This window comes from Mollisia scopiformis, assembly GCF_001500285.1.
Source record: "Mollisia scopiformis unplaced genomic scaffold LY89scaffold_32, whole genome shotgun sequence".
NCBI lineage: Eukaryota > Fungi > Ascomycota > Leotiomycetes > Helotiales > Mollisiaceae > Mollisia > Mollisia scopiformis.
The window spans coordinates 39,308-66,090 of record NW_017263612.1 but is presented as its reverse complement, the minus strand read 5'-3'; the positions used below and the strand labels follow the sequence as shown (position 1 = coordinate 66,090).

At 45.1% G+C, this 26,783-nt stretch overlaps 9 protein-coding genes across 9 annotated transcripts; 1 reads left to right on the top strand and 8 right to left on the bottom strand.

Annotated features, from left to right (window-relative positions):
* Positions 1 to 533: 533 nt before the first annotated feature.
* LY89DRAFT_676827 (uncharacterized protein) lies at positions 534 to 3,182 on the bottom strand (the record flags this gene model as incomplete). The annotated part of the gene is made up of 6 exons (XM_018213629.1): positions 534 to 1,669; positions 1,732 to 1,809; positions 1,868 to 2,358; positions 2,532 to 2,743; positions 2,891 to 2,968; positions 3,087 to 3,182. The coding sequence occupies 6 exons, from the start codon at positions 3,180 to 3,182 to the stop codon at positions 534 to 536; spliced, it is 2,091 nt and encodes a 696-aa protein (XP_018062762.1).
* A 1,719-nt stretch (positions 3,183 to 4,901) lies between these two features.
* Positions 4,902 to 5,720, bottom strand: LY89DRAFT_741776 (uncharacterized protein; the record flags this gene model as incomplete). The annotated part of the gene is made up of 3 exons (XM_018220753.1): positions 4,902 to 5,343; positions 5,392 to 5,552; positions 5,619 to 5,720. The coding sequence occupies 3 exons, from the start codon at positions 5,718 to 5,720 to the stop codon at positions 4,902 to 4,904; spliced, it is 705 nt and encodes a 234-aa protein (XP_018062761.1).
* Positions 5,721 to 6,159: 439 nt separating this feature from the next.
* LY89DRAFT_676825 (uncharacterized protein) lies at positions 6,160 to 7,023 on the bottom strand (the record flags this gene model as incomplete). Its single annotated transcript, XM_018213628.1, has 2 exons — positions 6,160 to 6,315; positions 6,421 to 7,023. 2 exons carry the CDS (start codon positions 7,021 to 7,023, stop codon positions 6,160 to 6,162), a joined length of 759 nt encoding a protein of 252 aa, XP_018062760.1.
* Positions 7,024 to 9,626: 2,603 nt separating this feature from the next.
* Positions 9,627 to 10,358, bottom strand: LY89DRAFT_676824 (uncharacterized protein; the record flags this gene model as incomplete). The annotated part of the gene is made up of 3 exons (XM_018213627.1): positions 9,627 to 9,935; positions 9,987 to 10,058; positions 10,107 to 10,358. The coding sequence occupies 3 exons, from the start codon at positions 10,356 to 10,358 to the stop codon at positions 9,627 to 9,629; spliced, it is 633 nt and encodes a 210-aa protein (XP_018062759.1).
* Positions 10,359 to 14,658: 4,300 nt separating this feature from the next.
* LY89DRAFT_741771 (uncharacterized protein) lies at positions 14,659 to 15,868 on the bottom strand (the record flags this gene model as incomplete). Its single annotated transcript, XM_018220752.1, has 3 exons — positions 14,659 to 14,894; positions 15,553 to 15,700; positions 15,758 to 15,868. 3 exons carry the CDS (start codon positions 15,866 to 15,868, stop codon positions 14,659 to 14,661), a joined length of 495 nt encoding a protein of 164 aa, XP_018062758.1.
* A 658-nt stretch (positions 15,869 to 16,526) lies between these two features.
* LY89DRAFT_690889 (acetoin dehydrogenase-like protein) lies at positions 16,527 to 17,730 on the bottom strand. The gene is made up of 4 exons (XM_018216190.1): positions 17,461 to 17,730; positions 17,324 to 17,411; positions 16,981 to 17,273; positions 16,527 to 16,931 (listed from the first exon to the last, which is right to left on the bottom strand). Exons 1-4 carry the CDS (start codon positions 17,541 to 17,543, stop codon positions 16,574 to 16,576), a joined length of 822 nt encoding a protein of 273 aa, XP_018062757.1. The 5' UTR covers positions 17,544 to 17,730; the 3' UTR covers positions 16,527 to 16,573.
* Positions 17,731 to 19,844: 2,114 nt separating this feature from the next.
* Positions 19,845 to 22,062, top strand: LY89DRAFT_676821 (uncharacterized protein; the record flags this gene model as incomplete). Its single annotated transcript, XM_018213626.1, has 9 exons — positions 19,845 to 20,112; positions 20,166 to 20,291; positions 20,351 to 20,469; positions 20,613 to 20,629; positions 20,667 to 20,804; positions 21,083 to 21,128; positions 21,162 to 21,547; positions 21,640 to 21,689; positions 21,788 to 22,062. The coding sequence occupies 9 exons, from the start codon at positions 19,845 to 19,847 to the stop codon at positions 22,060 to 22,062; spliced, it is 1,425 nt and encodes a 474-aa protein (XP_018062756.1).
* A 411-nt stretch (positions 22,063 to 22,473) lies between these two features.
* Positions 22,474 to 23,296, bottom strand: LY89DRAFT_741768 (alpha/beta-hydrolase; the record flags this gene model as incomplete). Its single annotated transcript, XM_018220751.1, has 2 exons — positions 22,474 to 22,794; positions 22,874 to 23,296. 2 exons carry the CDS (start codon positions 23,294 to 23,296, stop codon positions 22,474 to 22,476), a joined length of 744 nt encoding a protein of 247 aa, XP_018062755.1.
* A 1,507-nt stretch (positions 23,297 to 24,803) lies between these two features.
* On the bottom strand, positions 24,804 to 26,751 carry LY89DRAFT_711515 (putative efflux pump antibiotic resistance protein; the record flags this gene model as incomplete). Its single annotated transcript, XM_018217908.1, has 4 exons — positions 24,804 to 25,892; positions 25,945 to 26,126; positions 26,185 to 26,510; positions 26,685 to 26,751. 4 exons carry the CDS (start codon positions 26,749 to 26,751, stop codon positions 24,833 to 24,835), a joined length of 1,635 nt encoding a protein of 544 aa, XP_018062754.1. The 3' UTR covers positions 24,804 to 24,832.
* Between the last annotated feature and the right edge of the window lie 32 nt (positions 26,752 to 26,783).

Sequence of the window (26,783 nt, the reverse complement as noted above, 5' to 3'; positions counted from 1 at the left end):
GCTTTAGGTCTGAGGATTGAAGTTCTATAGCTTTGGCTCTATGGGTCTATGAAGTCCACCTCAACTACATTCGTGCATGGAAGCTCTGAAAACAGTAATAGACTTTATCTCACTGCATATGATGACCTAATTCAGATACATCAAGTCACTAAAAGGGTATGAGAAATGAGCTGTCAAGAAAGAGGTTTGATTTACCGTATCCCGAGTCGCATGGCTAGACATTAAATGCATATACAAATCTTTTCAAATTATATCTCTCGGCTTCGATACCGGGTTTATTCCTCCAGTGAATCATCGGTGATCAAGGTTCATTGCTACCTCCCTGTTAATCCGAGATTTCAATTTGTTCACGGAACTTCAGAGATCCGGGCTGCAAAAACAACCCCAGGAGATACACTATTATGGTTTGGTGGCATTGAAAGTTTATTACTTTCTAAGTACACACGGTCTAAAAATCAAGTGCCCCATCATTTTGCTCCTATCTTCCCCCTAACGCCAAATCCCGAAATAATCTCAACCCTCAAGAAGCTCTCTCATGCCTTGCCACTCTTCTCCTTCTTCTTCTCCTTTCTGCGCAAAGCTCTATAAGCCGCAAAGTCTTTCTTCCAGTTGGCCTTTGCACGCTCATGCTCCTTGTGAGATTCACCCACCATTGCCTCTTCCTCAGCAGTCGAGTTCGCCACCAGATACACGCACCACTCATTATGGATGGTTGAGTTGTATTTGACGATGCTCCAGGACCAGCACCAGCTTTCGAGCTGTCTATGACCTCTCATAGGAGCATTGAGTGGTTCAATAATCAAGTAGAAGCTCTCAAGTAACTTCAACTCATGCTTGAGTAGCTTTCTGTTGCCTGGCTCCGTGGGGCGTGTCTCACCATCTGGGCCTACATATGGCACGTATCGGACTGGAGTATTTTTCTTTGGCTTAACTCTCAACGCCCCACTAGTATCTTGACTACTTACAGACTGTTGAACCAAAGCCGAGGAAGCCATGGGAGCAGGGTTCATGTCGTAGCCATTAGAACTTGGAATATGTACTTGTGCTTGTCCATGATTGGTAGGGTCATCATGAGTGGCCAAGACCAGAGAATCCATGTTGTAGTGATCAGGGCTCATGCTATACGCGGTGGAGGTTGGTGCAGGCACTTGTGCTTGTACTTGATGATTAGCCAAGGCCGGAGAATCCATGTTGTCCTGAGCAGGGGTCATGCTATAAGCAGTGGAGTTCGGTGTAGGCATTTGGACAAATCCATTATGAATAGTATGTGGAACGGAAACCTCGAGTCTCAAACGCTCTTCATATTCCTCGCCCCTCTCCAAGAGGTCCGTGTCGATGAGGCTGTTGCCAGACGTGGAAGTCATCTCTGCTCTACCAACGATCCCACTCGGACCAGGAAGACCGACACGAAAAGGAAATTCCTCCGCAGCAGCGTGAGCAAGTTCGGTACCACCATTCGGCATCAACATGCTCGAATCGAGGTCCGGATAGTATGATGTTGAGAAATCAGAATGACTGAATGCTTGCTGCTGGTGGTTTAGAGAACCTGTCGTCGTGGCTGCTAAATATCCGCCAGTATCAGGATCTTGGAATACGTTGCCTGGAAGTGCAAGAGTATTGAAAGATTCGGCGAACCCAGCGGCCCAACCGCTTTGGTACGACATTATGTCTAAAAAACACACAATAGTTAGTCCCAGTTTCTGGTCTCACAGATGCAATGTAGATACGCACCAGAGATCTCATCCGGAACAACACATGCACCCGTAACGCTGGCATAGCCATCCATGTAACCGAATCGGTATTCGTTGTCTAGAAACGTCACAGTTAGTCCCATTTCAAATTTCACGGTTGCGACGTAAATACGTACCGAACTCTCCGGCCTGACTGTCACTTCCATCACAAGCTTTCAATGAAGATCCAGCACCAGTACCAGCGACATAGTTTGCGTCTCCTGAATAGGTAACTTGATTCAAGATAGGATGTGTCGCAATGGCACCTCCACCACCACCATTCAAGAGAGGTCTTGTACCACCAGTGGCATAGTTCGACTCCCCAACAGAGGTAATTCCATTTGGAAGAGGATACTCTGGAAGGGTATGTCCAGCACCATGACCAGTAGGATAAGCCCAACCACCCATATGAGCAACCTCATTCAATGAAGGAGTTAAGCTCGTGGCGTCGGTGTTACGCGAGCCTGGAGTGATGCTTTGGCTATCTTGCGATGGCAAAGGAGGGTATTGAGATGCGACTAACTCGCGAGCACGAGATATCATTCTGCTCACCGGAGAAGGGAGAGGTTCGTCGGGTTCATAGATCATGTTGATCGATTTGAAGGAATGTCCGAATGATTCTTCTGGTCTGCTCAGCAACAGTCAGCTTTACGATGGCGCATATAACTAGGGTCCAGTCAGACTATTTCCGAAGCAGTTTGCAGTCAATTGGACGCGCTTTTAGAATATCAAGGACGTAATTGAAATAGAGTATGATGGATTAGAGGGGTTGTAGTAAAAACTGAATGCGAAGATACGTACCCAAAGTTGCGCTTTGAGATTTGTCTCGAAATTAGATGTGTCTTCAAATCGCAAGAGTAACTGTGGAAGCTTTCTATAGCTACCACCGAGAGGAGAACGTTGATGATCGAGTTATCGTTGCGGTTCTGAATTGCGTGTGGAGATGTTTGTTTTTTGTGAGATGCAGTAGAGATCAGGGCAAGATATGTGGGGGTCCAAGTTGACGAAGAGGGCTGGAAAGCGCTAAGCGGGGAGTCGACGTGCAACAAAGCTAACAAGACTTCTTAAGTGGATCTAATCTAGATATGCGATGTCAAGCTTCGAATTTCTCTCATGAGAGACTGTCCAAAAGCCAGGCAGATAATGATTGTGAGACTTACAGACCACTGGGTGCTTGGATTTTGAGTAAGAAGCTCGAGGATAAAGCTAGATTGTTTTAAATCTATTTCTACACCCGACTGGTGAAAATGTCTCAACCATTTACTATTCGGGTCTACCATTTGCGCAAATCTAAAATCTACTACAGCACTTACATGGAACAAGTCACATGGAGCGAGTCATCTACCCGTAGCTCACACATCCTCTTTCCATCTGGGGAGTGGAGCCTCTAGATTCGATGTGAGGATGGGCATGCTTCTGCGAGAGACTCCGAATGTGCACCGCTTTCGCCATTGTAGGGCGCTATCCCAATTACCTCAATCTAGAATTTCCCTGGCGATACCGCTTCCAATAGGTTTTTTTCCGCCCATTTAAAATTTTGTTGTTGGTGCTGATCTTCTACCTGAAGCAGATTTAATCTATATAACATGGTGCATACCCATCGACAGACAAGAGGGAGCCAACAGCTCCCCCGGTATTGAAAATTGGAGAACTTTTTCCGAGGCAACAATGGCAAGAGACTGGACACAGAGAGCGATATAAGCTACTGCGGTAGAGGTGGAGCTCAAACTCAAACGGATGGATGATGTTGTCGTTAAGTGTTGAAGCTCTACGAGCCTTTGGTACACTGTCCAGAGACTGGGTCAATTAAGGCGTCCATATGTTCGATATTGGTCTGCCGTGGAGGACACATATAGTCAGCGTAGCTTACACTGGCACGGGAAGGGACATAACGGCATTGAAGTTCACAATTAAGTAGGAATCGTATTTCGCAGTAATTCATATGCTACGGGCAATACCCTTCTCATTGCAGATGTACGTGCCATCTTGGATCCCGATCCATGAGTAACCATGCCACAAATCGTAATCGAATGTGTCATCGCTTACAGAGATGACACCAAATCCGCTGACAGCGCATAATACTCCTCTTCCATCTTCGCACTAGATCGTTCCTTGCTCCGACTGCTCGAGGGTTTTCGTTCGCAATTTGGGTGCACAGCTTGAACACTGAACGCATCCGTACCCTCAAGTCCGTCTCCAACTCTCACATTCCCCTCCATGATTCTCTGTCCGATCATCAATCCAAAGCATCTGTCTTAAGTCCTTCCGCCAGCTTCTGAACTTTTCTATGTTCAATCGGGAGAGCGGAAGTGTACATTTCTTTAAGCTGCCATGGTCAATAGCTGCTTCTTCATCCCTATCTCCTTAGTTTCTGTAAGCTACTTCTCCACTTTGACCCAGTCCAGATACGCGCATACATGCCATGAACTGTGCCACTCTTCCCATTGTGCACCGCCTTGATGTAGAGTACGTGTGGTTCTATGTGCAACCAACTTTCCGAGTCATCTTGACTCTTGCGCGAACAGGGCTAACGCTCTGGAGCTTTATTGAAGACTTGTGGAAATGCAGCCGTACATTCATTGACTTTGTATCCTGCCATCGGATCGGATTCGAATACGTAGGTAGAGGTCATTAAACAGATATCTCGGCACGTGGCCTAGAATTGCGTGCTGCCGCGGCGAAAAGTCTGAACGCGATTTCTGGGAGGACTTCGAAGAGAACAAGAGGTACGTACAGTACCCACGTTTCCCGCACATAATGGCATGTTGGCAGCGGGTATCATAATCACTTCTGACTTCCCGCCCCGCCCAAGCGGGAATTCCGTAGCCCCTATTCCGAAGCGAATGTGGGGCCAAAGCTGGAGCCAATCGGGTTGAATTCCGCCTAGTGGCGGTCTATTCCTTGACCGTACCTAATTACTGACATCTACGCTTTCACGAATGTCTGTCCGCAGATCTCATGAGAAACATGCTCACTCTTCGATAAAACCAACAACCTCCAATCCCGACTCCAAAGCTTGGAACGAGTGCTGTGTAACCGGACACCTGTTGGAATCTAGGAAATCGACCACGAGATGATGACAATGAGCGATCAATATTTGCACTGGCAAAAGGCCAATGACAATGCACGTCGATCTTCTTGTGTATGATCTTTTCCCATTGGACTTATAACTCAAAGAGACCAAGTCCAAGATATTCTCAAAAGACTCGGCCGACATCTATGCTTTCCAAGTCGCTTGTCATCCAAGAGATTGATCTCCCCAACAGTGATGAGTATTTCATCAATTGTGATGCCCAGATCCCATAAGCTGCGCTTTGATTTGTTCGAAGCTGTTTCGACCCACAGATCATTATATTCAACCGCTCTTCGACCCTTTAACTTTGAGCTGCTTCCTTTTTCGACATGTCCAAAGACACGTTGTGGAAAATGGGACCTGAGACGGCTTTCTTGTACGACAGCAGGCGACCTGACCTCCAGAGACTCGCGTAGCCTCTCGATATTCTGCAGCCCGAGACGAAGTGCATCATCATTGGCCTCCTGTTGGACCTTGTCTCCGGGCGTTCTATTGTCCTGAGGCATCACACTCTCTAACCAAGATTGTTCACTCTCGGTCCTATATTTATTATCAGCTATAGACTGCTCTAGACGCCGGTGAACTTACTCTTTCAACCCATTTTCAAGCTCTGAATCATATTCCGGACGTCCAACCTGTTCAAAGCCTCCTCGCGAAGTCCAACGTGAGCCCAACTTGGGATCAATAGTGACCTGTTTCTGCAAAATGGTGTTCAGTTGGCATCTTCGGGTAGCCTTCTTGATTGGTTCCTGACAATTATAATATTAGCGCTTGGTTTCGACAATTTTCGTTTCTTGGGAAGATGTAAAACTCACCCTCTCTACAATATTCGTTGTTTTGATGTCAAGAAGCTCTCCTGATGCAACGGCTTCAATGACATCATCGGCCCAATCGAGCTTCAATTGTTTTGTTTGCATTGTTTGTTCTGTTCGAAGGTGTGTGAATTTGACGAGATCTTTAGCGTAGCTGTGCTAATTGTACCTAACGTTCAAGAGGCGGCCTCCATAAGCGGGAGTCTTTATGAACAAGTGCGGTCAGGTGTTATTCAGAAGTCTCTGTACGCTGAATGGATCCAGTGACTCTTGGAGGCAGAAGCAAGGAATAATCTTCACTTCTAGGGACAGACTTGGAGTTATTCACAGGTGTGGAGACAGGACTAGTCCGGATGATAACAGTCTAGTCACAGTCTGGTTCACAGTCTAATTCACAGTGGCGCGATCGGTACCGAACAAAGACTCACGAAAGGCACAGCTCACCAAAATGGTGAGTGAAAGATGTTTCAGAAATCATCGCATTTTTTCAGGTAAAGTTACGACGATTTGCTGGCAAAAATGAAGAGATGGCGCTCAAAGCCTGTCAGACCCCATCGGCCAGCCCATTTTCGTCCAGATCCACCACGCAAACGTCCGCTCTGAAATATTCTTTCTGGCAAACATCGTCAGGATGGCAATCCCTATCAGCGTATCCGTCTTTGTTGGCATCCAATGCACCCATCGTGGTGCTCAGGCCAGCCTATAGAATGATACGTCCTTCCTCGTCGCGCGCATCCATTTCTCCTTCACTGCCATCGTTTTCCCTTGGTATCCAGCAAGTTCTGAGCCTCGATAGATTCTTCACCCTGTACTTGTGTAGCAGAGGATGTTGGTACAGAGCACATTCTCCGGCAGTGATCCACGTATCGACGCGCTTAACGTAAGGATCTGACAATGGGAGCCCTGGTGGGAAAGCGGGGACAGGGTATGCCGTCGAATTAAGGTGGAACGCACGATTCAAGGACGGACGCTTGGGTGGTGGCTCAGCAGTTTCGTTCGAGGAAGAAGAAGCAAAGCTTTCTGGGATGGCTTGATCGAGTCCCTCGTAAAGGTCTTCAACGTCGGCGCCGTCCTCTTCCAACTCCAACAGGTCTTCCAACTCAACGTCCCCAAGGTCCGTTCCGTCTAATTGAGCAGCATCATCGATCTCGCCGTCCTCTAGGCCTCCTTCTCCTCGTCCTTCGATGGTTGTAACATCGATAGACTCCCAATATCCCGGTAGCTTGACTTGAGGTCGGGTTGGGGTCGGGTGTTCGATCTCTTCGGGAAAGTCTTCACGATTGCGAACTTCTTCAGCCGGGTCGTTGGTAGTGGTGGTCTTCTCCGCATCCGCATCGATTGTTTGACTTGTAGACGGACCGTCATAGTGATTGAGCTCTTGTGAATTGACTTGGCGGGCCGTAAACATTGTGAATTGGTCGCAGCTTTTTTGTTGTTGAGGTTGAGAAAAACATTTTGACGCGAAGCGGACGTCACCATTTATCGCCCTCAAGGAATGGCGCCTTAGCGATTATCACTTTTGAAATGCAGACGCGGCTGAACATAAGTGAATATGAAGCCTTGTGATGTTCGGTCCAGTTCGGGAATGTTCGGGTCCGTCGTCGCTTCCTCTTCTAGTGAACAGCAGCAGCAAGAATTACGTGGTGACAGATTCGGCGCCGACGTACAAGAACAACAATGTACCCTCATATGCTGTGCCTTTCAGGCTTTTTCTAATTTTCAATTACATGGATGTACGGCTGACCCTTACTTAGAAAGGGAAAAATCGATGATTTGTCTGTCAACTCCAGAAAAGTGTTGTTTGTCTGGCAACTCAAATAAATTATCTTGCTTATAGTTCATGTTATTTCTGTCTACTTTTTATTCTTGCCCATCTTTTACTACTACCCATCTTCTACTGTTATTTACTGCTGCTCGCTCTTGATTGCTGCTTTATATTAGTCATTCTATTGGAAGGAATGGGCGAATAGGGGTGAGGACAAGGGACAGTGAGGAGTGAGAAGGAAGAGTGAAAAGCAGGGAAGAGGGGTGAGGAGGAGGAGGCTGGGGGTGATTAAAGGAGAAGTTTCAGCCTTATTTGAGTTTTCCGCGCTAGTGAAATGTTTGTTTGCTTGCTTAGTCCCACTCTTTCACTCACTCACTTTGCCTTCTCTCTTACTCGCCCACCTACTCACTTATTTACTTCCTCAATTACTACTATGGCATTGCATTGAGTAGTAGCGTTGAGTAGTGCTGTGGTAAGCAGTGAACTAGAGTTTCTATGGGTAAAGTGAGTTAAATTAGTTGCCAAACAAATAACTCTTTTTCTTCTAGCAAATCACTCTTTTTTGTTTTCCTTTTTTTTTTGGTCTAACAACAAGTAAAATCTTATGACTTTCTTTTCTAACAATTTATTAAAAGAAGAATTTTTCTAGCACCAATTAAAAAGAAAACTATGTTTACATAGCCCATGTATTGTGGACCACCTCACTACTACACACTTCAATCACTACTATTCACCTCACCGCTGCCTACCTCACTTGTGGAATGGAGTGAGAGAAGGAAGAGAGTGAGGGGGAGAGGGCAAGAGAAAGGGGGGAAAGGAAGAGGGAGAAATATTTCGGTCATATTTGAGTTTCACACAAGTGTATTATTTGTTTGCTTCCTTGCTGCTGCTATCCCCTCATCTCACTTACTCGCTGTAGCACTTGGGTGAGCTTTAGTGGCGAGGAGTCTGAGGTGGGGGAAAACTAAAGTGGAGAGTGCTGGGGTAGAGAGTGCTGAGGTAGGAGTACTGAGGCTGAGACAGGTCAAGAGTATTGAGGCAAACAAGCATTGAAGTGGCTAACAGGATGTTCTGAGTCAAGTGAGTTGGTTATAATTGCTAGAGCTAGACAAATCACAGTTTCGTTTAGCTTACTATCAAACAAACACAAAAAATGAACATTTTAACTGAGGTTCAGCCATATGTATCTGTGCTCTTCTTATCATGCAGAACAAGGGACGACAAGTGTTTACGGTATTTGTGATTCTATCACTTTGTTTTTGATAGTAGTATAACACAATCAGGATCTCAACTTATCCGAGAGCTACAAAGAAGATATTAGTCTTTCGGTATGACTTTAATACACGCACATGGTTCCCGTCTTAAGTGTCCTATCAAGATCCAAAAAATTTTGGTCACATTCGATGAGATCACGTGAGATCTTACCCATCTAGGGGACATCTTTCAGCATCTGTCTCTCGAGTTCGAAGCGAGTCTCAAGTTAGTAGTGCTTCGAAGAACGTCAGATGATAGCCCATTAGTGATTGTTCATCGCTAAGTCAAGCTTTGAAATAGCATTCAGCTGTAGTGGAGATTCGCTCCGGTTAGTTAAGCCTTCTTCCACTCTTTTTCCATCTTAGTTGTATACATGAGAAAAGGACAGTTTCTCTTCTCGCTGTGGGATAAGGTATATATTCTTCATGTATCTCTATGTGGGTAACAATCCAAGCATATAAAATGGCCCGTTGTGTAGTATCAAGGCTTCCCATATCATTTCCACTCACAGGGTCTGAATTTTAAATGTACACCTCAGTCTTTTATTACAACATGAAGTACAAGTCACTGAGTAATTTCGTTTCGAGCACACTATATAGCATCAGGCTCAAGAAACTGCTGAGAACGAACTCTTCGATCAAACCGACAGTTGTGCGTCCTCGATATTACTACTGTACAACAAGACACTTCATACCTTCTCAAGAGAAATCATGCCAGCAACTTTTTGGAAGGTGATATCAGAAAGTGTGGTTGAAAAGGAGCAGAAAGTCGCCGCTACAATCAGAGACTTCGAGAATGGTTTTCATTTTTCTATGGTGACAGTGTCTTTTCATCGGTGTGTTCATACCAAACAGACGAACTCAGAAGCTCGTGAGTCTCAATATCTAACAGCACCTCCCATTTCCCACGTTTTACTAGCAGTCTACTTCGAACTTTTCCCCATTTGAACTTGCCTTAGCAGACTGAGCCGTTTGGACGGAGCAAAAGCGTCTCTAAATCTTTACAAACATGGGTGGCTTAGTCTCTATATGAGGCTGATGGGGCATGCCATATCTCGGGTGCAATGTGAGCCAATAAGCGAGCTCTTCCGGACTGTTAGGCTGAAATGGTTTTTGAGGTTGAGCTCGGATTGCGGGTTGCGGATATTGGAACGCTGGAGCGGTAGGGTTCAAGCCACTCGGAGCAACAGGATCTTGGGCCGCCGGTCTGCGAATGGAGACCATGTCCGAGGAGACGACAGGCGGACTTGGAGTGATTGAGGACACCAAGCACGCAACGACTTTGGCAAATGCTTGCTTTTCCTTTTTGTTGTTAGCTTGAGCGAACTTAGGAAGGGTCCAAATAGCACTTACATCGACCTCGGCGGAGCTGGGAACACAAATATTATCAATAACCCTGACATCATATCTGGGGTCGATCTTCTTCTAGAACAAATTTAGCCAAGACCGACAGCTGGATTCGGAGATACTAACCTTCGTAGCAGGCACTTCGCCTTGCTCAGTGACAAGTGTCTCGATTTGTTGATTCTCGTTGCTGGCAGTTTCGACAGAAACCACTGTTGCTGGCGCGACGACCTTGGCTGCTGGTCTCAATGCTGGGGATGGCTCGCAGCTACTAGGTGGAGTCATAGGGCAAGATGCTCTTGCTGCAAGTTCGGCTTCCTCGATGGCATCGTCGGCCCAGTTGAACTTGGTAGAAGCAGTAGACATAGCTCCGGAGGCCATGTTGGTTTTTGGAAGAGTCCCAGGCGACTACTCCTTTTCTTTAAGTAAAGAAGTCGTTGATATCTGAGTTTGTAGGGGCTGTACTGAATTGGGTATTGTTGATCGTGTTGTTGAAGTTTTGAGATCTCAGGAGCAGGAAATTGATGGTTGAGAGAGACACTGCATCGAGCTGTTTTATAGCCAAAACCACAGTCCATTTTGAAATCGCACTGTGTCAGTCGATATCAGAATGAAAGTGTTGCTGTGTGGCCGACTTACTCTGGTGGGTTAGTTCCCGTGCCTCCCGCATCGTGGTTGAACTCAAATATCAACTCAGTCGATTTCAAAACGACCTACGTAAGTCACTTGCTTCCAGAACACGCGAAGAACGTTGATGGAGTCATGCATTTGATGGGTCCAGTATCGATGAAAGATTGTAAATCATCGCGACTCATGTGTCCTCCCCTAGATTGTATACATATACACGCCAGCTCAACACTAGTTCCCTTCCCTTACTCCGAGATTGTCCACGACCATCGGAGCATGCTTTCCCTGTAGCAATAGTTCGGAATCTTGCCTGATTCTCTCAGTAGTTGCTCATCCCACGTGATTGGTACATGCAAGACTTTGATGCCCAATCGTTCCAACTCATCTTCCTGACTCTGCTCAGTATATGCACCGAAACGATTCGTGCGAGTGCGATTCTTGAGAACCCCTTTTTTCTTCTTGACTCGGATCTCGGCCAGTGTCCTGTATGCGGCAGTCTGGTACATCGATGCTACCGAGGGGTGGCTTGTAGTTGGGACTGCATCGTTCTTGCCAGATTCGGTGAATATGGCGCTAGCGCTGAACTTCATAGAAGGTTCATTCATCTTCCAGATATTTGTTAGCTCAGATTTATCGCGACTGCCAAGAATGCATGAGGTAGGAGCCACTCTGCTCCAGGTGTTAAACGAAATAATATCTCACTTACAATGTGACCTGAGTCTTTGATGCTTCCCTCAATGTCTGCCATTTCGTGATCTGAGACTGAAATTTTTGTTTTGAGAGAATGTCGGCTCAAGTTTTCGGGATGTAAGCATTTGGATTTTCGATGCTTGATTGGGTGATCACTGGGCAACACCCGATCTTGTGGATATCATTGAAGGTAGAGTAGAGAATCTTAGTCAGCCTTCCCGAGACGTGAGGTGAGGGGATGTATAATGCTTGAAGGAGAGCTCAGGTGGATAATTATTGATAGAATTTGACGACATGGAAATAGTCGAAAGTAAAATGGAGAATGTCGGTCTAAAATCCGGGGATTTGAATGGTGGGATTTCTGGTGCTTGATTTGAAACTGAGCAGAAGGAGGGCTACTGAGCCGGGATGATGTCTTTGGAGCAGCTGAGGGGGACTTGGAATCGTTGAGGTATGAGATTGTCTGTGTTTTTGCCGAAAGCTATGTCTTATGCTTCAAAAATGATCTACAGACTAAATCAAATTTTCCTTGAAGGGAAATTGTCCAGACGGTCGCAGAACACTACACCACAATCTGAATGCTAGTTTCTTGAGCATCAAAGGTTGGACATCGTAGTCTGTTGACGGAGATTCGTTTATATACGCAATGGCAAAATATACCGTACAGTTTCTCACTAAAGATGGGTTTTAAATCGAATTTCTCAGAAAATATCACATTAAAAGCCAAGATTGAAGTTTTCAACAAATCTTGATAAGGACGGACTTTGTAAGCAAGCTATTTAATCTTGAAATCCGTCGCCTTTCCATCATGTTGCTAATAGACATCACCGTCTTCAAGTGTACTTTTGTGTAAAATGCACAAAGATTTCAAATTACGGACTGTCCATTGACTTTTGTTCTGAAGGCAGGTGCAGCAGGGGAGAATCAAAATTGGACTTCCATCTCTCACGTCTCCCTCTCAAGACTGGTAAATACAGCATCGCCAGTGAATGTGAATTCCATGACCAACACTCTTACATTTATCGGCATTTTGTTATATCCAGAGATTGCAGAGTTCCACAACCAAATTGAGGGTGCTTTTGGCACTAGAGCGTTATTGAGCCAGGTTCGTAGGGTTAGCTCAAGAGCGGGCGGATTGTACGAGCCCTGGAGAATGTCAGTTTTACAAGGAACAATGACTTCGCCTTCATTTTACACTGTCCAAGATCATCTCCCACGTTATGCCAACACTACCTGGATGTAGTTTTGAAACACTCTTAAACTTGCAGTCTTTTGCATCTTGCACGTCCTGAAGGGCTGAAGTCTTTGTTAATTTTTGCGACACATTGGCTATTTATGTATTGGGAAACGATGTTGAAAGTGAAGTGGAAAGGTTGAGAATGAGCAGCAATGTTGAATCCAATTGGCTCATAGAATTTGATATCCCAGAACTTTGAATACCTAGGATTTTGACTGCAAAACTTGCTTCATCTTGGCCTTCGAACTCGACCGCAACTCGCATTTCAAATACAAGCAGTGAATACCGAGGTAAATACCCAAATTATTTGATATTGATCAACATATCTGAAGGTGCACTAGTGTAAACTAAGCTGATAACAATTTCCATACTGGCTCAGGCAGCCTAATACGCATCTTCCAAGCAGGATCCATGAGACAGTGGTAGCAATTCACGTGACTATCACTCGCTTACAGAAAGGGGTGAAAAGTGGAGCAGGGTTGAATTTCTGGTTAGCTTGCGGCACATAACATCACAAGTCACAGAGCAGTGGAACGATGAGTTTTATGTTCACTGTCAATAGACAGTACGTATAGAAGTGGCATTGATTTGTATACCCCAAACGCCAAAATTATTTCATGATAAAATCCCAATCCAAAGAGATATGCCATTTTGCGAAAGCCATCCCACCAGATCAACAGCTCCTCTTCGTATCCAGAATTCTATTCCCCTTCCATTTTCAAGAGTGCATCCCCCTTCCCCCAAAACGATTCTATGTCTTCAGAATCTGGTCGGCTTTCCAAGGCTCCCGCCGCCGAGCGACTCGCAGAATTCGCAGCCACACCCATCCCCGTGGTCACGCTCTGGTTCATCAGACATTGCTCTGATCTTCGCAATAATTTGCTCGTCTGACTCAACAAAGATAAGCAAGTCACAGCAATTCTCCTCTTGAAGACGGTAGTCATCGAGACCTTGGGCAAGGCCGTGCAACATGGCAGCCCTATCCGTCTCGGAGAACATGCTTGGGCCCTAGGTGAGAGCCCACATGTCCTTATTCTTCAAGATCTCATCGGCGAGAGAGAACAGTGAGAATGCGACCTTCGAAGCGTGGTGGGGAGCATTGATAGAACCACTGTGAGATGGCGTGGCGGAAGTCGAATGGCTCATCGGGCCAACATCTCGGAGAAGCGTAGCCTGCATAGTGTCAATTATTTAGTTCGTCATTGATGCAGGGATAGTCATTACACTTGCGCCTTTGACGTTCCCATTTTGCGCAACAGGTGATGCTCTCTTCCTAATAGGAGCTGCGAGGTAACCAAAGGGTGTCACTCGGGACAATGGCTTGCTACAAGACATTACAATAGCCTTGAAGATAGACATCGTAAGTCTTTAGAGGCTCGAAGTGGAAGTTGTAAAGAATTATTGGATTGGAAATCGGAGGCTTCTGGTTGGCCGAGAGGAGGCGAGACGAAGTGGGATTGACTTGTTCGCTGTTGCACATATATTAGAATATCATGTTGATACCAAAGCTCAAGTACTTACAATTGAAAGATCCTTGAGTTCAGGAATGGTTTGAGGTGGCAGAAATATTCTTAATTGTTGTTGTTCTATGAAGGAGTTGAGGAATATTTCTGAAAAGTTAGGGTTTATATAGCTAGCTCCGAATCATCTAGCGTCTTCTGCCGACTCTTCAGCCTATTTTGACAATTAGTGGACAATTTTGAAGGTTTAAATTAGTATTAGCGGTCTATTGTACTAGGTGAACGCGTTTTGCTGCTCCAAATAAAAAAAGTCTATAAAAAGATCAAGGATTATTATTGAAATGGGAAGATTTGAACCTATGCAAGGAATCGGGAAATGTATATGAATCATCTTGTTAGCTTATATGGAGTGATGCAATAGTTATAGGAACGAAATCAAGACTTTCACTAATCATGAGGCAGTATCACATAAAGGTACTATAGAGTTGGAAGGGCATGTAATTAAGATCGATGAAGTTATTATGTTATCCTCATCTGCCTTCAATTTCTGCGCCACTGTTCTTCTCTCTCAAGAATATCCATGCTCCGATCTGTAAGTGTCATTCTCTGCCTTCTCTTCACTCAAGTCCTCCTCGTGCTCATCCTCCTCGACCTTCTCTGAGAGATTCTAATCCTCGTCAGAGCTCGAACCACTCTCCTCGGCAGTTGTATCGTGGCCAGTGATCAGCTCCTCTGCTGCTGTGCGGATCTTGAAGGCGGTTTCCAAGACTGCCTCGCAGCACTTTCCATCTGTTCTGTGAGGGCAGAGAGCGTGCTTCTTGACGAGAGTGTCCCCAAGTTCGTGAAGAAGGATTGCGATCTTCAGGGTGACCAGGCTGGCCAACCAGTCAGTCGACTGGTCAACTGACTGACAAGTGAGCAGTTAAAGTGAATCAGTTTAGACATTTTGAATCGTCTCAGTCTATCAGTGATCCAATAGTCCAACTGGCAGTAACTGATCAGTTCAGAGATTCGATTTTTTCGATTTTGGAGTCATTTTTGAAGCCTTTTAGGGAGGATTCAGGGGCAGATAGGCAAAAAAAAAGCTTTCTGATTGGCCAAAAAAGGCGGTGAAACGAACATTTAACACTTAGGATTTCTATTATGATGATTTTGATCTTTAATCCATCACTCCATCTATCTAAAACTCTACCAAAACACTAAGAATCATGCCTTTTATTGAGCTAGAGCTTAGTCAAGTCCTTGGTATTGATCTTATGGTTTCTTAGCCCTCTTCTAGGACTTATGAGCCGTCTTAAAGCATGCAAGTGCACCCGCATCCTCTCAATATGCATTCTTTCAGCATGTACTCTCTTGGTGTGTACTCTTTTATTGTGCTGTGCAATCTATACGTTTACATCTTTTAATAATATATACTCTAATAATAACCTGGTGAAGCCACTTTTTGGTAGGGGAACGTGATCAAAAGTCACGTTTTCTTAAGTGACTGACAGTCGATCAGTTGGATGCCCTCATTTTGATCAGTCTATCAGTTGGAGAATTAGCTCGACTGATAACTGACTGACTGACTGGTTGGCCAGCCTGAGGGTGACTTCGTCTGGTTTTCCCTCTCTGTTGGGTTGGTGGATTAAAGTTGCGGTCTTGTCATCGATTAGTTCGATTCGATGAATCGCAACAGTCTCCTCTGTAAAACGTGCATTGTAGGGGGCCTTGTGGTGATAATGGTCAGAATGAAAATGATCTGAGGGATTAGAGAGCTGTCCTACCTTTCTGTGGAAGAAAGCAGCCTTAGTAAGGAGATGTAGAGAGGTCGAAGGTACTTGCGCCTTTCGAAGCGCAAAGCGCGAGATGGTCTTGAGAGCGTTTACAGTAGACATTCTGACGAAGTAGGCAAGAGTTGCAAAGATTTTGTTGATAGTTAGAAGATCTGAAATGATCGAAGTGTAGAGTACTGGTCAAGGTGGAAGTTGAAACATTGAAGTTGTTGAAGTTCTGTGGTTGAGAAGAGCAAAGTTTATGAAAAACTAGTGGGATATATAGACTCGACAACAATAGCAAATAGCACACTAGCAGGAGCGTAACATCGCTTGGTGAATAGGTTCTGCTCGAGTTGAACGCCAACGTCTATTCTGTTTAGCTTGAAAACGCTGAAATTATGTGAACATGTACCAGACTTCAAGAAGCTACTACCATGTTCTTTCCTTGCCCGCTCATGGATCAGAGGCATCTTGAGTCGGACAATATCCTATATCATACAGAATTTCTTTTCAAGCTTCAGACACCTGTGTCGACTTGAGTTAGTCCAGTACTGTCTGAAGTATTGGACAGGAAAAACGCTACTTTGCGCAACAGCTCTTATATATGGTGAGACCGTGTGTTTCGGCAAGGTTTGACTTATGACAGGTGCAACTGATATCAAACAGGAATAAATCGCACAAAGTCCACATCTCTCAAGTCTACATTTACTAGAAAATTACCTGCAGTCGAGTGATGATGCACGTGACTTCTACTCTCAAGTCTCCGGATCTTGAAGAAGCTTGCTTACAATACAACAGGTAGTCTCATTCCGAAGTACTAATCTCTTAATTAAAGATAATGCCACCATCGATGATCAATGTCTGACCTGTCATATAATCGCTGTCCGGGCTGGCCAAGAAAGAAACCGTCTTGCCCACATCCTCCGGAACACTCGTTCGTCCTAATGCAATTAAATCATCCGTATACTTCTTGATAGTATCACCCTTCTTCACACTAGTCTTCTTGCCCAACTCCTCATCAATCAGATCCCACATCGCTGTACCGACGATTCCAGGTGCGTAGCCATTAACTGTGATCTTGTGCTCAGCCATCTCCATAGCAAATGCCTGAGTGAAACCACGAACAGCCCACTTCGAAGCACTGTAATGAGATAGCATAACAAAAGGTTTGTACGCCACGATGCTATTCCGGGATCAGTGACAGTATTACAGGATGAGGAGGAAACACAAACCTAGCGGCACCGATGATCTTCCCTCCACTACCTTGCTTGATCATCTGCTTGGCTGCAGCACTGTAGCAATTGAAGACCCCAAAGACATTGACCTCAAACATTCTCCTCACGTCATCCTCGGTAAGATCCAACAAAGCCTTGACTTGTGCAATCCCAGCATTTGCAATCATGACATTGAGAGGTCCCAGATTCTTGACAGAGGCTTCGATCAAAGCTTCGACTTCGGAAAGCTTGGACACATCGGCTACATGTCCATAGGATTGACGGCCGAGAGCTTGGATCTCTTTGACAGTCTGGGATGAAAACAATTAGACATTGATCATGTGAGGAAAGGCACACATACGGATTCAATGCCAGATTTGTTTGCCGATATATCGTTTATGCAGACGTCGAAACCATCTTCTGCGAGGCGGAGAGCGATTGCTTTTCCTCTTTTCTCTTGTCAGCTATCTCTTATAATTGGGATTTTGTCAAACATGCATTCCTCGTGCAGAGCCTGTGACGATCACGGTTCTTTTGCCTTGATGCTTGGCCACAGTGGTTCCATTTCCGTTACTCGCCATTATGGTCTGATGGTCTGATGCTTGTTTGAATTTCCAATTGTGTATAATTGATAGACTTTATAATTCAGCAAATCTCAAGAGGAAGAGCAGGTTGGTTGACTGTCCAAGAAAGGAAGCAGCGCCCTCACGGGTGCTCCGGCCATTTGTATAGCTCTTGACTCGGGCCAAGAGCGTCATGAGGGGCTCGTTCATGAAGTGCTCAGGAGGAACGGAAGTTGGGCTAGCTGTGTGCTACTTGAAATAGTGCGGGGATACGCGGTAGCCTTCCGCCCTAAAGCCTGCCGAACTCTACCCCACATTCGCCAGGAAATATGATTTGACGGAACAACTTAGTTACACTCTAGGACCTGATAGATTCTCGGGTGACTTTCCCTCCCTCGACCGAGACTGAAAAGCCTGCGCCACGCAACTTAGACGCGAAGCATGCGTGGAATCTTCCGAGGTTATTGAGCGAGGAGTGCATCACGTGACTGTAAATTAACTTACTTGTTACCTAGGTAGTATAACAGGTCATTATTCCGCTCCACTACAAATTAAAATCTCGAATAACAACCAAATAATGGGCATTACTTAGGGACCATTATATGGATGAGCACCTACCCGGCAGTGGTCAAATGTGCACGCGATGCGAGTCATGTGCTCTGATGACATTTCATTCAACCTTCCATTGGAAACCGAGATGGAGAAGATTAAATAATTAGAAGGGGCGTAGCAGACCACTGTTATTCAAGAACCCTTTTCATAAGACTTGAAAGCCCGAAAACTTGAGGTAAATTACCACTACTATTCGCTTGAGGTGCAGTGAAAACGAGCGTGGCCGCCTCCTTATCTCGAAACCATTAAACACCATGCTTGAGCTTTATATGCTCAAGTAGGCGGCAAGATCAGGGCGCCTTTATCTCCTCGTTCTCAACAGCCCCCGCCGACTGTGCTGGCTCACGCTGTCTCCACCTTGCGCAGGAAGAAAATATAATCAACTTCTAGCGAGTTGCAATTGTTTTACAGTAAGGAAAAGCTATTCATAATAAGAGGCAGAGTTTGGGCTGAGAATTTTTCATGAGGAGTACAGCAACGAATGTCCGATATTCATATGTCTTTTTTCACACGTTGATTGACATGACCCCTGCCCACATCAACAGGAAAGCAAACAAGCATCTAAACTTGCAAACAGCCAGTCCCACATCAAAATCCAACTATATAAACTTGTTGAAGCTGCTCCACAGCCTCGAGCTGAAGTGAAGTAGTCAGGAGACAAAGGTGATGACTGTGTTTGCGACCAAATAATTCCAACTCATCCATCTGGTGAGCATCAAAAAGTCCGAACATGGTCCTTGATCCAATGCCAATGCCTAAACTCTGATGAGATCTTCACTTGGGAGATTGTTCTCAGCAATCGCGCTCTCGAGACGTGCTGTGCTAAGGACGCTCCAGGCATTGTCGACGAGGTCATCGGTATCTAGGCTTAGCATTAATACCTAGGTACCATAATAGACAAATACAAGTAGTGTCCGACATTGAGCTCAAACCTACCTATTGAAGCCATTGGAAGTGCCACGCTTATGCTCAGGAGTGAAATGAAAGCCAAGAGGGTTCGGTAGAGCTGCATCGTGACTGATTTATTCGCCTGAGTACAGAATATAAAGGACCAAGATGTTCTGCAAACTTATAATCCACGGGAAACTAGTAAAGCTGGAGCTGGGGATACGTGGCTTAAGTAGTGCATTTCCAAGACACCGATCGGATATGCCTTCTTGCGCAAAGTCGACACAGGCAGATGATCAGTACGTTTCGGGTATGTTATAATGTGGAGGTAAGTTTCCGAAAGCGAGGACTCAAGTCCATGGCTGACTATGCGTTGTGAATGCCACCTGCATTGAAAATCTTTATGTCGGTACACGGGACGTCAAGCTCATCTTGTAAATAGGCTAACAGCGGATGCACTTGGTTATGGAAAAGCGTCAGACAGATGCGGCATTCACCTGCCTGCATGTATTGAAGATATACCCAACAAGCCTTGTTCAGGCTTTCGTCGGTTTGGGTAGCATCGGTTCCTGGTGAGTTAAAAATCAGATTTAGCCTCAAACAGTGCCTGCAAATGTATTTCCTGGTTGAGTCCGTCCTCATGGGGGTGGGGGGAACAGTACAGGTACCTACTCTTGCTACAACCACTCGAGATTCTTTCCGTTCACCCCAGTAGGGTTCGTCTGTCAGTGTGTTTCTTCGCAGTTGTTTTTTAAGAAGTTCCGCTTCTGAGTAAATGCTCTTGGTCTTGTTCACATTCACGGTCAAAAATCTCACAACATGACCTTCGAGGAGTATTCCAAGCTCGCTACAAGAGATTTCGAGGTTTTGGTTGCAGATTCAGATTGCAGGCATGAGATACTGTGTCCACGATGCTACACAGGTAGAGCCGAAGATCGCGAAGCTTTACCTCGAAGGTTTAGCGGAACTTCGTCATTTCAGATATGTGTTTACATACTTTTGATAAGCGCTAATTTGGGAGCGCTTGCCTTGTGGTTCAAGACAACTCCACAGATGGGTGACTGTGTCCGACCAGTTCTCGCTTACTGTAGGGTCATCGCGTCTTTACTCCTCGGAATCTGAGACTGACTTGTTCGATAGCTCCAGCGAAGGCGGATGATGCTATCCATTACGAGAAGAGAAGACTTGTTACCGAAATTGATGCAAACGTGTTTTCTGGGCCCCCTAGACCAGCACACGATGAAGCTTGGGCTCATTTGATAGAGCGTATGTTCCTGATAACTCCCTAAGTTCCGATGACCGTTCCCTAAGGCTATATTTACTAGCCATCGCAATCAAGATTTCGAAACAGCAGTTGGATTTGATTGGCGAGGATTCTATCGAATTCGCAGATAAATCCGGCTATCTCGCAGAGACTTCACTCTACCACGAACTTCACTGTATTGTAGGCCCATACATTTTCATGAAAGGTGTTTAACCTAACGTCTACGAGATATCTGCTGATCATTCCTAACTTCAGAAACGACTACGACGGCATAGGTATCTTAGCCATTATTATCCAAATATGACCTCGCTCGAACGTTATAGGGAAGGTCTGCATTATGGTTAGTCGATTCCATCGACCATAGCGAACCTTTACAGCACATTGTCTGACCAAGAATATTCAGACCACTGCCTTGAGTACTGGCGAGAAGCAGCCATGTGCCGAGGGGATACATACTTAACTCCATTCTTCTGGCGCGATGGTCAACCAGTCTCTCGTGTATGGAGTGATCGAGAGTGTGTGGACTGGCAGAAAGTGGATATGTGGGCAAGAACGAGGATGGTTGATATGTCCAATATATCTATCTTCCGACAGCCGTGAAACATATGAGAGGCATGAATTGATGGCAATGTTCTTCAGAGAAAAGTCTAGCCATCTTTGGTAGTATATGGTATACGAATTGTAAACTTGTCTCGATTTATGCCAGCATGTCAACCTTTTAGAAAGCGTTCAAGCAATTCCCGTGTCAGTGCTATTCTTCCATGTCTCAGCTAAAGCTTTGACGTTGTCAAAGTCACGACAAAGAGTTAAGCTTTCCTCAAATTGAAGCTTTCTTCAAGGTATTCTGATCTAATCTTCTCTTCATCCACCAGGCTAAGAAGAACAAGATATTCTTAGCTAACGAGTTCACCTACGCGATCACAAGTCCTGTCGTTAAGATATCCTTGATCGTCTTCTACCGTCGAATATTCATTTTCAACCCATTTCGCAGAGCATCCGACATACTCATCACGATGTGTGTGCTGTGGGGTCTTGCTACGATCCTTGGCTCTGCTACTCAATGTCGACCATTATCCAAGTCTTGGAACCCAACGATCGAGGGAAAATGCTTCAACGTGCGACAAATTCGTCTTAGGCATACAAGGAGTAAATATCTTCCTTGCTACTTGTATTCTTTGTCTACCGATGAAAATGGTATGGAATCTCAAACGACCCTTGCTAGAGCGGCTGGCAGTGATGGGTATATTCTTGCTGGGAGGTTTGTAAGGACCCCGACTTCCTGCTTTCACTGAATCTTAGCGGGTCTGGCTAGCTAATCAATTTTTTTGGCCTTAGCGTTATCATCACCAGCATCTACCGCATCTATACCATCACTCTTATGGACGATAACGATATTCCATGTGCGTACCCGTATCACTCACTCCACCATTTCTTTTCGCAATTTCAAGAAGTACAAGCTAATCAGAAAGTTCTGCAGACACTATCTACCGGAGCACAGTTTGGACTTTGGTGGAACCCAGTATTGGCTTAGTCTGTGGCTGCCTTCCAACGATTCGTGGTCTCTTTCCAGCTTACCGAGTAAGCAGGTCCACCAAAGGGACCGCAGCTAGCAACAATTTGCCAGAACCTCATCGTGCGACGAACTCGTATAATGACCAGTTACAGTATATCAAAATGGTTAGCATTACGGAGATCTTGGGAAATCCTTCAAACGATGATGATAAGGCTCACGGTGGGGAGATCAGAGTTAACACGGTTGTTTCGATTGTGTAGATGTTTCAAATCTCTAAGCTCAATAGGACTTCATCTATCTCGCTATAATTTATCAACTTGTCAGATACGATATCTCAGCGTGCCGTCTGTCTCATGTCCACTGCCCTGTATATAGCACGCTGTGGTTATCATTACAATATATAGCAGAACCAAACACGGATCACATATCAGGAATTGAGGAGGAAGATCATAATTTCGTACAATTGCAAACAAGAAAACATGTTGTATTCATCAGCTATCGGAGAAGTAAGCCAGCGAGTGAGAATCGGATGGCATAGTTCACGAGAGTGGTGAACTGCCATTTTTCGTTCCTGCGGTCAACCAGAAAAGTCGCATTTTGAGATCCAATTTCCCTGATATCAAAAATTTGAGAACTGCAGCCTTAACCACTCAATAGTTCCTTCAAACCTACTACAAAGACATCCTTTTGACAACATCAAGCACCGTCTGTGGCATACTAAGGAAAGGAGAATGGGAAGCCTCGCATTCCTCTTCCTTGAAAGTAACACCAGAATTCTGCACCATCATTTTCTGAAGTGCCAAGGGCATACCTTGGTCTTTCGCACAATACAGATAGGTGACGGGAAAGTGCTTATAAGCAGCGTAGGTTATAGGTGTGGTCTGGGTAATCAATGGAACGGGTGCCATTTCGGATTTCCAGTGAAGTATATCTTTTTCAGAGAGATCATTGTAGAAGATTTCTCCCTCCTCTACCATACATAATCCGTCGTCCTAAATGGTGAAAACAAATTCGGATCAGCTTGTAACTCCAATAAAGATGAAGGAAGAGACTGTGAAGGGTATGTCTTACTCTGATTTTGATAAATGGAGGTAGGTTGCCTCCGAAAGCTGATGCGAGCGAACTGCCCACCGGAATTACAAACGCGCACATGTACAGAAGTCCAAGTACTCCACCAGCAAGTCCTTTCTCTTGTCGTGACTTTCTTCCAAAGGACTCTCTGATGGCCTCGGTGCCTAGGACGCCGCCGAAAGAATGCAAAACAGCAATTACTTCCTTGCCATCGTTCAATAAGTGCGTGAGAAGAGCTTGAACGACCTTCACATCATCTTCGATGGCGACAACGGGAGGTGCCGCTTTGGCATTATAGGTCGGCTGAAGCGGACATTCAGTTGGATAGCCGTCCCTCTCAAAAACATCTCTAACAGGCCTGAAGTGATTCGGATTATGCCAGCTTCCGTGCAGGAAAACGATGGTAGGCTTGCTTGATGCCATATTGAATGTACTATCTGGCATATGTTGAAGAAAGTAAAGGACTCGTGTGCATCCAAGTCGGCTTTCTAAAGGTAGAGACCAGAGAAGATTCACTGTGCAATTGATGGATGCGCACGTGAAGTGGATCGTTGAGGTAACGATATAAACTTTTTGAAATCCGGATTTCAGACAACAGTTGAACAGGCGAAAGGCTTATACAAAGGTTCAACAGCTGATACAAATCAGCATGATTATTTCAAGTACGTTAAAGCCCCAATGTAAGGCTTGAGTCCACCGTTGATTAATCGCAAAGGACAGACACCGGAGTGAACATACTAACCTGCAGTAAGCTAACCCTCGACTTACACTATCCTGTGATTAGTCATATTCAAACATCCTAGCAAGCCCTTGCATTATGCATTCGTCGTAGCTGGGTTATTGTTTACACAACAGCAAGCCTCACTCAAGGGTATCTATAACAACATACGTGCCTCACGGATAACCCACATAATCCTCTGATTACTCCGTCGTGCCCGTCTGCAGGACGCTGTGCATGAGACATATATCACGAACACCAACATACATTGCAGCCAACATCATAAGTAATGTGGCAGCAGCTTTCCTAAATAAGTCAGACGACGGGCAGGAGTGCATGAAACAACCAACATCGATATTTCGCAGACATCGTTTTGATGAAAGGGTGATCCATCGTGCATAAGCATCCATCAATATCTCAAAGCCAACATCGAAAGGAAATTGTAGGGTCACATTTTCACAAAGTCAGAATTGCATGCAGCTGATATCAAAAAAAAAATATTCAAACACTCGCAGAACATTGGTGTGCTCGTATGCACATTGCGCTTCGAAATGGAATGGTGGGGTCGCATTTTGACAAGGTCAGCATTACATGCAGCGGATATCAAAAGGGATCATATGCTCGCAGAACATTGATGTTGTGCCTCACTCGTATGCACGTTACGTTTCAATTGGATCCATTCCAAGCTTTGGATGTTCCTGGCCCAGACTGAATTGAATCTCACCCGACATTTGCATGCTAATAGCTCTGCTTATAGGCTGAATCCAGAGAGATGGATACAAGCAGAATCTACTTACCACCCGTGAATTATCAGACGAATTGATTCATACCTACGGTGTGACAAGATGTCTGAGCCTGTGAATGCTTACATCGTTATCTCTGTCAAATCACAGTTCAACTGAAACACGTCTTGTAGGAAGTCCGTGGGAAGAAAAAGTTGCTGTCTTGAATAGTGCCCATGTCTTCAGATGTTGGGGTCCAGGAAAGACGTCAAAGCTTGTGTCGATGGTCAGTGAAAGCGATCGGCAAGAAATGAACGTGAGAGTGAGAAAGTCGGTCATGGGGTAGTTTGAGATGAAATTCAGAAAATGAAAAGAATGCAATATACAGGAATAAACAAATGTTGGGCGATGGAAATCATACCAAAACAGGAAGTACTGAATATCTATTATTATACAGAAAAACCATGATCTGAATCTTGAACCATATCTGCTCCTCTTCCTCTCCATTTGGACTCCATCTTAAGTCGCTGAAACATCACTAGCTTCTCCTTCAACATGAGAATGTACACTCTTCCACTCCATACCAGCCAGTCCCACTGCAGCCAGAGTTGCGAGAATCAAAGAAATCCGAAAGGTATCGGCCAAAGCATGATTATATGCCTCCACCACTTGTTCAACGTACTGTGCTGGGACATAGCTTCTCAGCTCAATTGCACCCAGCTTGACTATCACGCTAGGATCCACTGTCGGCATGTGGATCATCCTAATATACTGAACCAATTTGTTGTCCAAAACGGTATTGCCAATACTGACGAAAAGAGCTCCACCTAGAGTCTGCGCAAAGAATATGATAGAAACTCCTTGTGCAGCGTCTTTGAGTGGGAGGACTGCTTGGGCTGCGATCTGCGGTAATTGGAAAGCAAGGCCGCAGCCGAAACCAAGTAGGACTTGGTATCCAATCCACTCTGCGGAGCTGCTGCTTGGTGTAAGTGTTGTAAGGAGTCCTGTTGCAATGGAAGTGACCACAAAACTAGCGCAAACATAAGGCATGTAAAAGCCAAACTTTGAGACAAGCCCACCAGAGACCATGATTCCAAAGGACATTGATAGAACTAACGGAATGCTGTCGATGCCGGAATGCAGAGCGTCTACACCTTTTATCGCCTGAAACCAGACTGGGAGGAAGTACAGGAGGAGGAAGAAGGAACCTCCTAAAAGAAAACCAAAAACAGAACCAAATCCAATCGTGCGCTGAAAGAGAATTCGAGAGGGGACGGTGGCATTTTCACCCAGCCACAGCTGAACTGCCACAAAAGCAGTGAGAAGAAGAGCACCAAGGACGAATAAACCAATTATTCTCCCATCGTCCCAGGCATAGGATGTGCCACCCCATTGAAGGGCAAGAAGGCCACAAATGATGCTAGGAACAAACAGTAACGTGCCGATTGGATCCAGTCGCCATATTATATCCAGGAATCCCAGATCTTTATAATTGGACGGTGATTCCGAGTGAAGTGTTAGGAAGAAGATGACAATGAGTGCGCTCACTGCACCAAGAGGGAGATTGATATAAAAGCACCTGCCCAGAATATCAGTGAAGGTAGAATGTATGTCACGAAAGGGCCACAGACCAACGCCATGTGAGTTTGTCTGTGAATACTCCTCCGATTAAAGGACCCACGACAGATGCCAGGCCATATATTGCACCACAAATGCCCTGATACACTGGTCGTTTATGGACGGGAGCTGAATGAGCAACAATGATCAAGCCACCAGTGAACACTCCGGCACATCCAAAACCAGCAATCGCTCTCTGTATTTTAATGGCATGGTTAATAAGTCAGAGATAGAAGTGCAACATTGAAACTTACTCCGGTGATCAGTGCAAGAGAACTAGGGGATGTGGCGCAAACGACAGATCCAAGCTCGAAGATGGACAGTGCCATGAGGAATATCATTTTGATAGGAAAACACGAATATAGTTTTCCGTAGAAGAGTTGGAAAGCACAGGTTGTCAATAAGTAGGCAGACCCATACCAGCCTATGTTCTGGAGTGCGTGGAACTCATCAGTAATGCGTGGAATCGCTGTTGCTATGATCGTGTTGTCCAAGGCTACGCAGAATACTGCAAGAGAGAGTGCGAAAACGATCAAGAAGATTTTCAAGCCAGTCGGGTATGCGATTTCACTCGGTCTGCCTTGGGCATTTTCGGTGTCAGTCGATTTATCTCCTGGTGTAGCCTTAATCAAAGAATCTAGCGTGGAAAAAAAGTGGTACAATGATTTGAAAAAGAAGGATGAATAGAGAAGTCGAGAAATTTATCGAAACATGAAATTCTATTTAAGGAAAAGTTTTAAGCGCGTAGGAATACGATCGACATAGGCTAATATATAATAATAACACCGAATTACAAGTGTTAATTTGTTTCGAAAGTACATGTTGTATCTGAAATTGTTTGACTGCAAAATTT

What these genes read in the sequence shown, in the direction of transcription:
- LY89DRAFT_690889 (XM_018216190.1), bottom strand. Translation starts at nt 17,543, where the DNA reads ATGGCGAGTAACGGAAATGGAACCACTGTGGCCAAGCATCAAGGCAAA. An exon ending in ACAGGCTCTGCACGAGGAAT is followed by an intron (nt 17,412 to 17,460) that starts GCATGTTTGACA and finishes ACAAGAGAAAAG; the next exon opens with AGGAAAAGCAATCGCTCTCC. An exon ending in ACAAATCTGGCATTGAATCC is followed by an intron (nt 17,274 to 17,323) that starts GTATGTGTGCCT and finishes TTTTCATCCCAG; the next exon opens with ACTGTCAAAGAGATCCAAGC.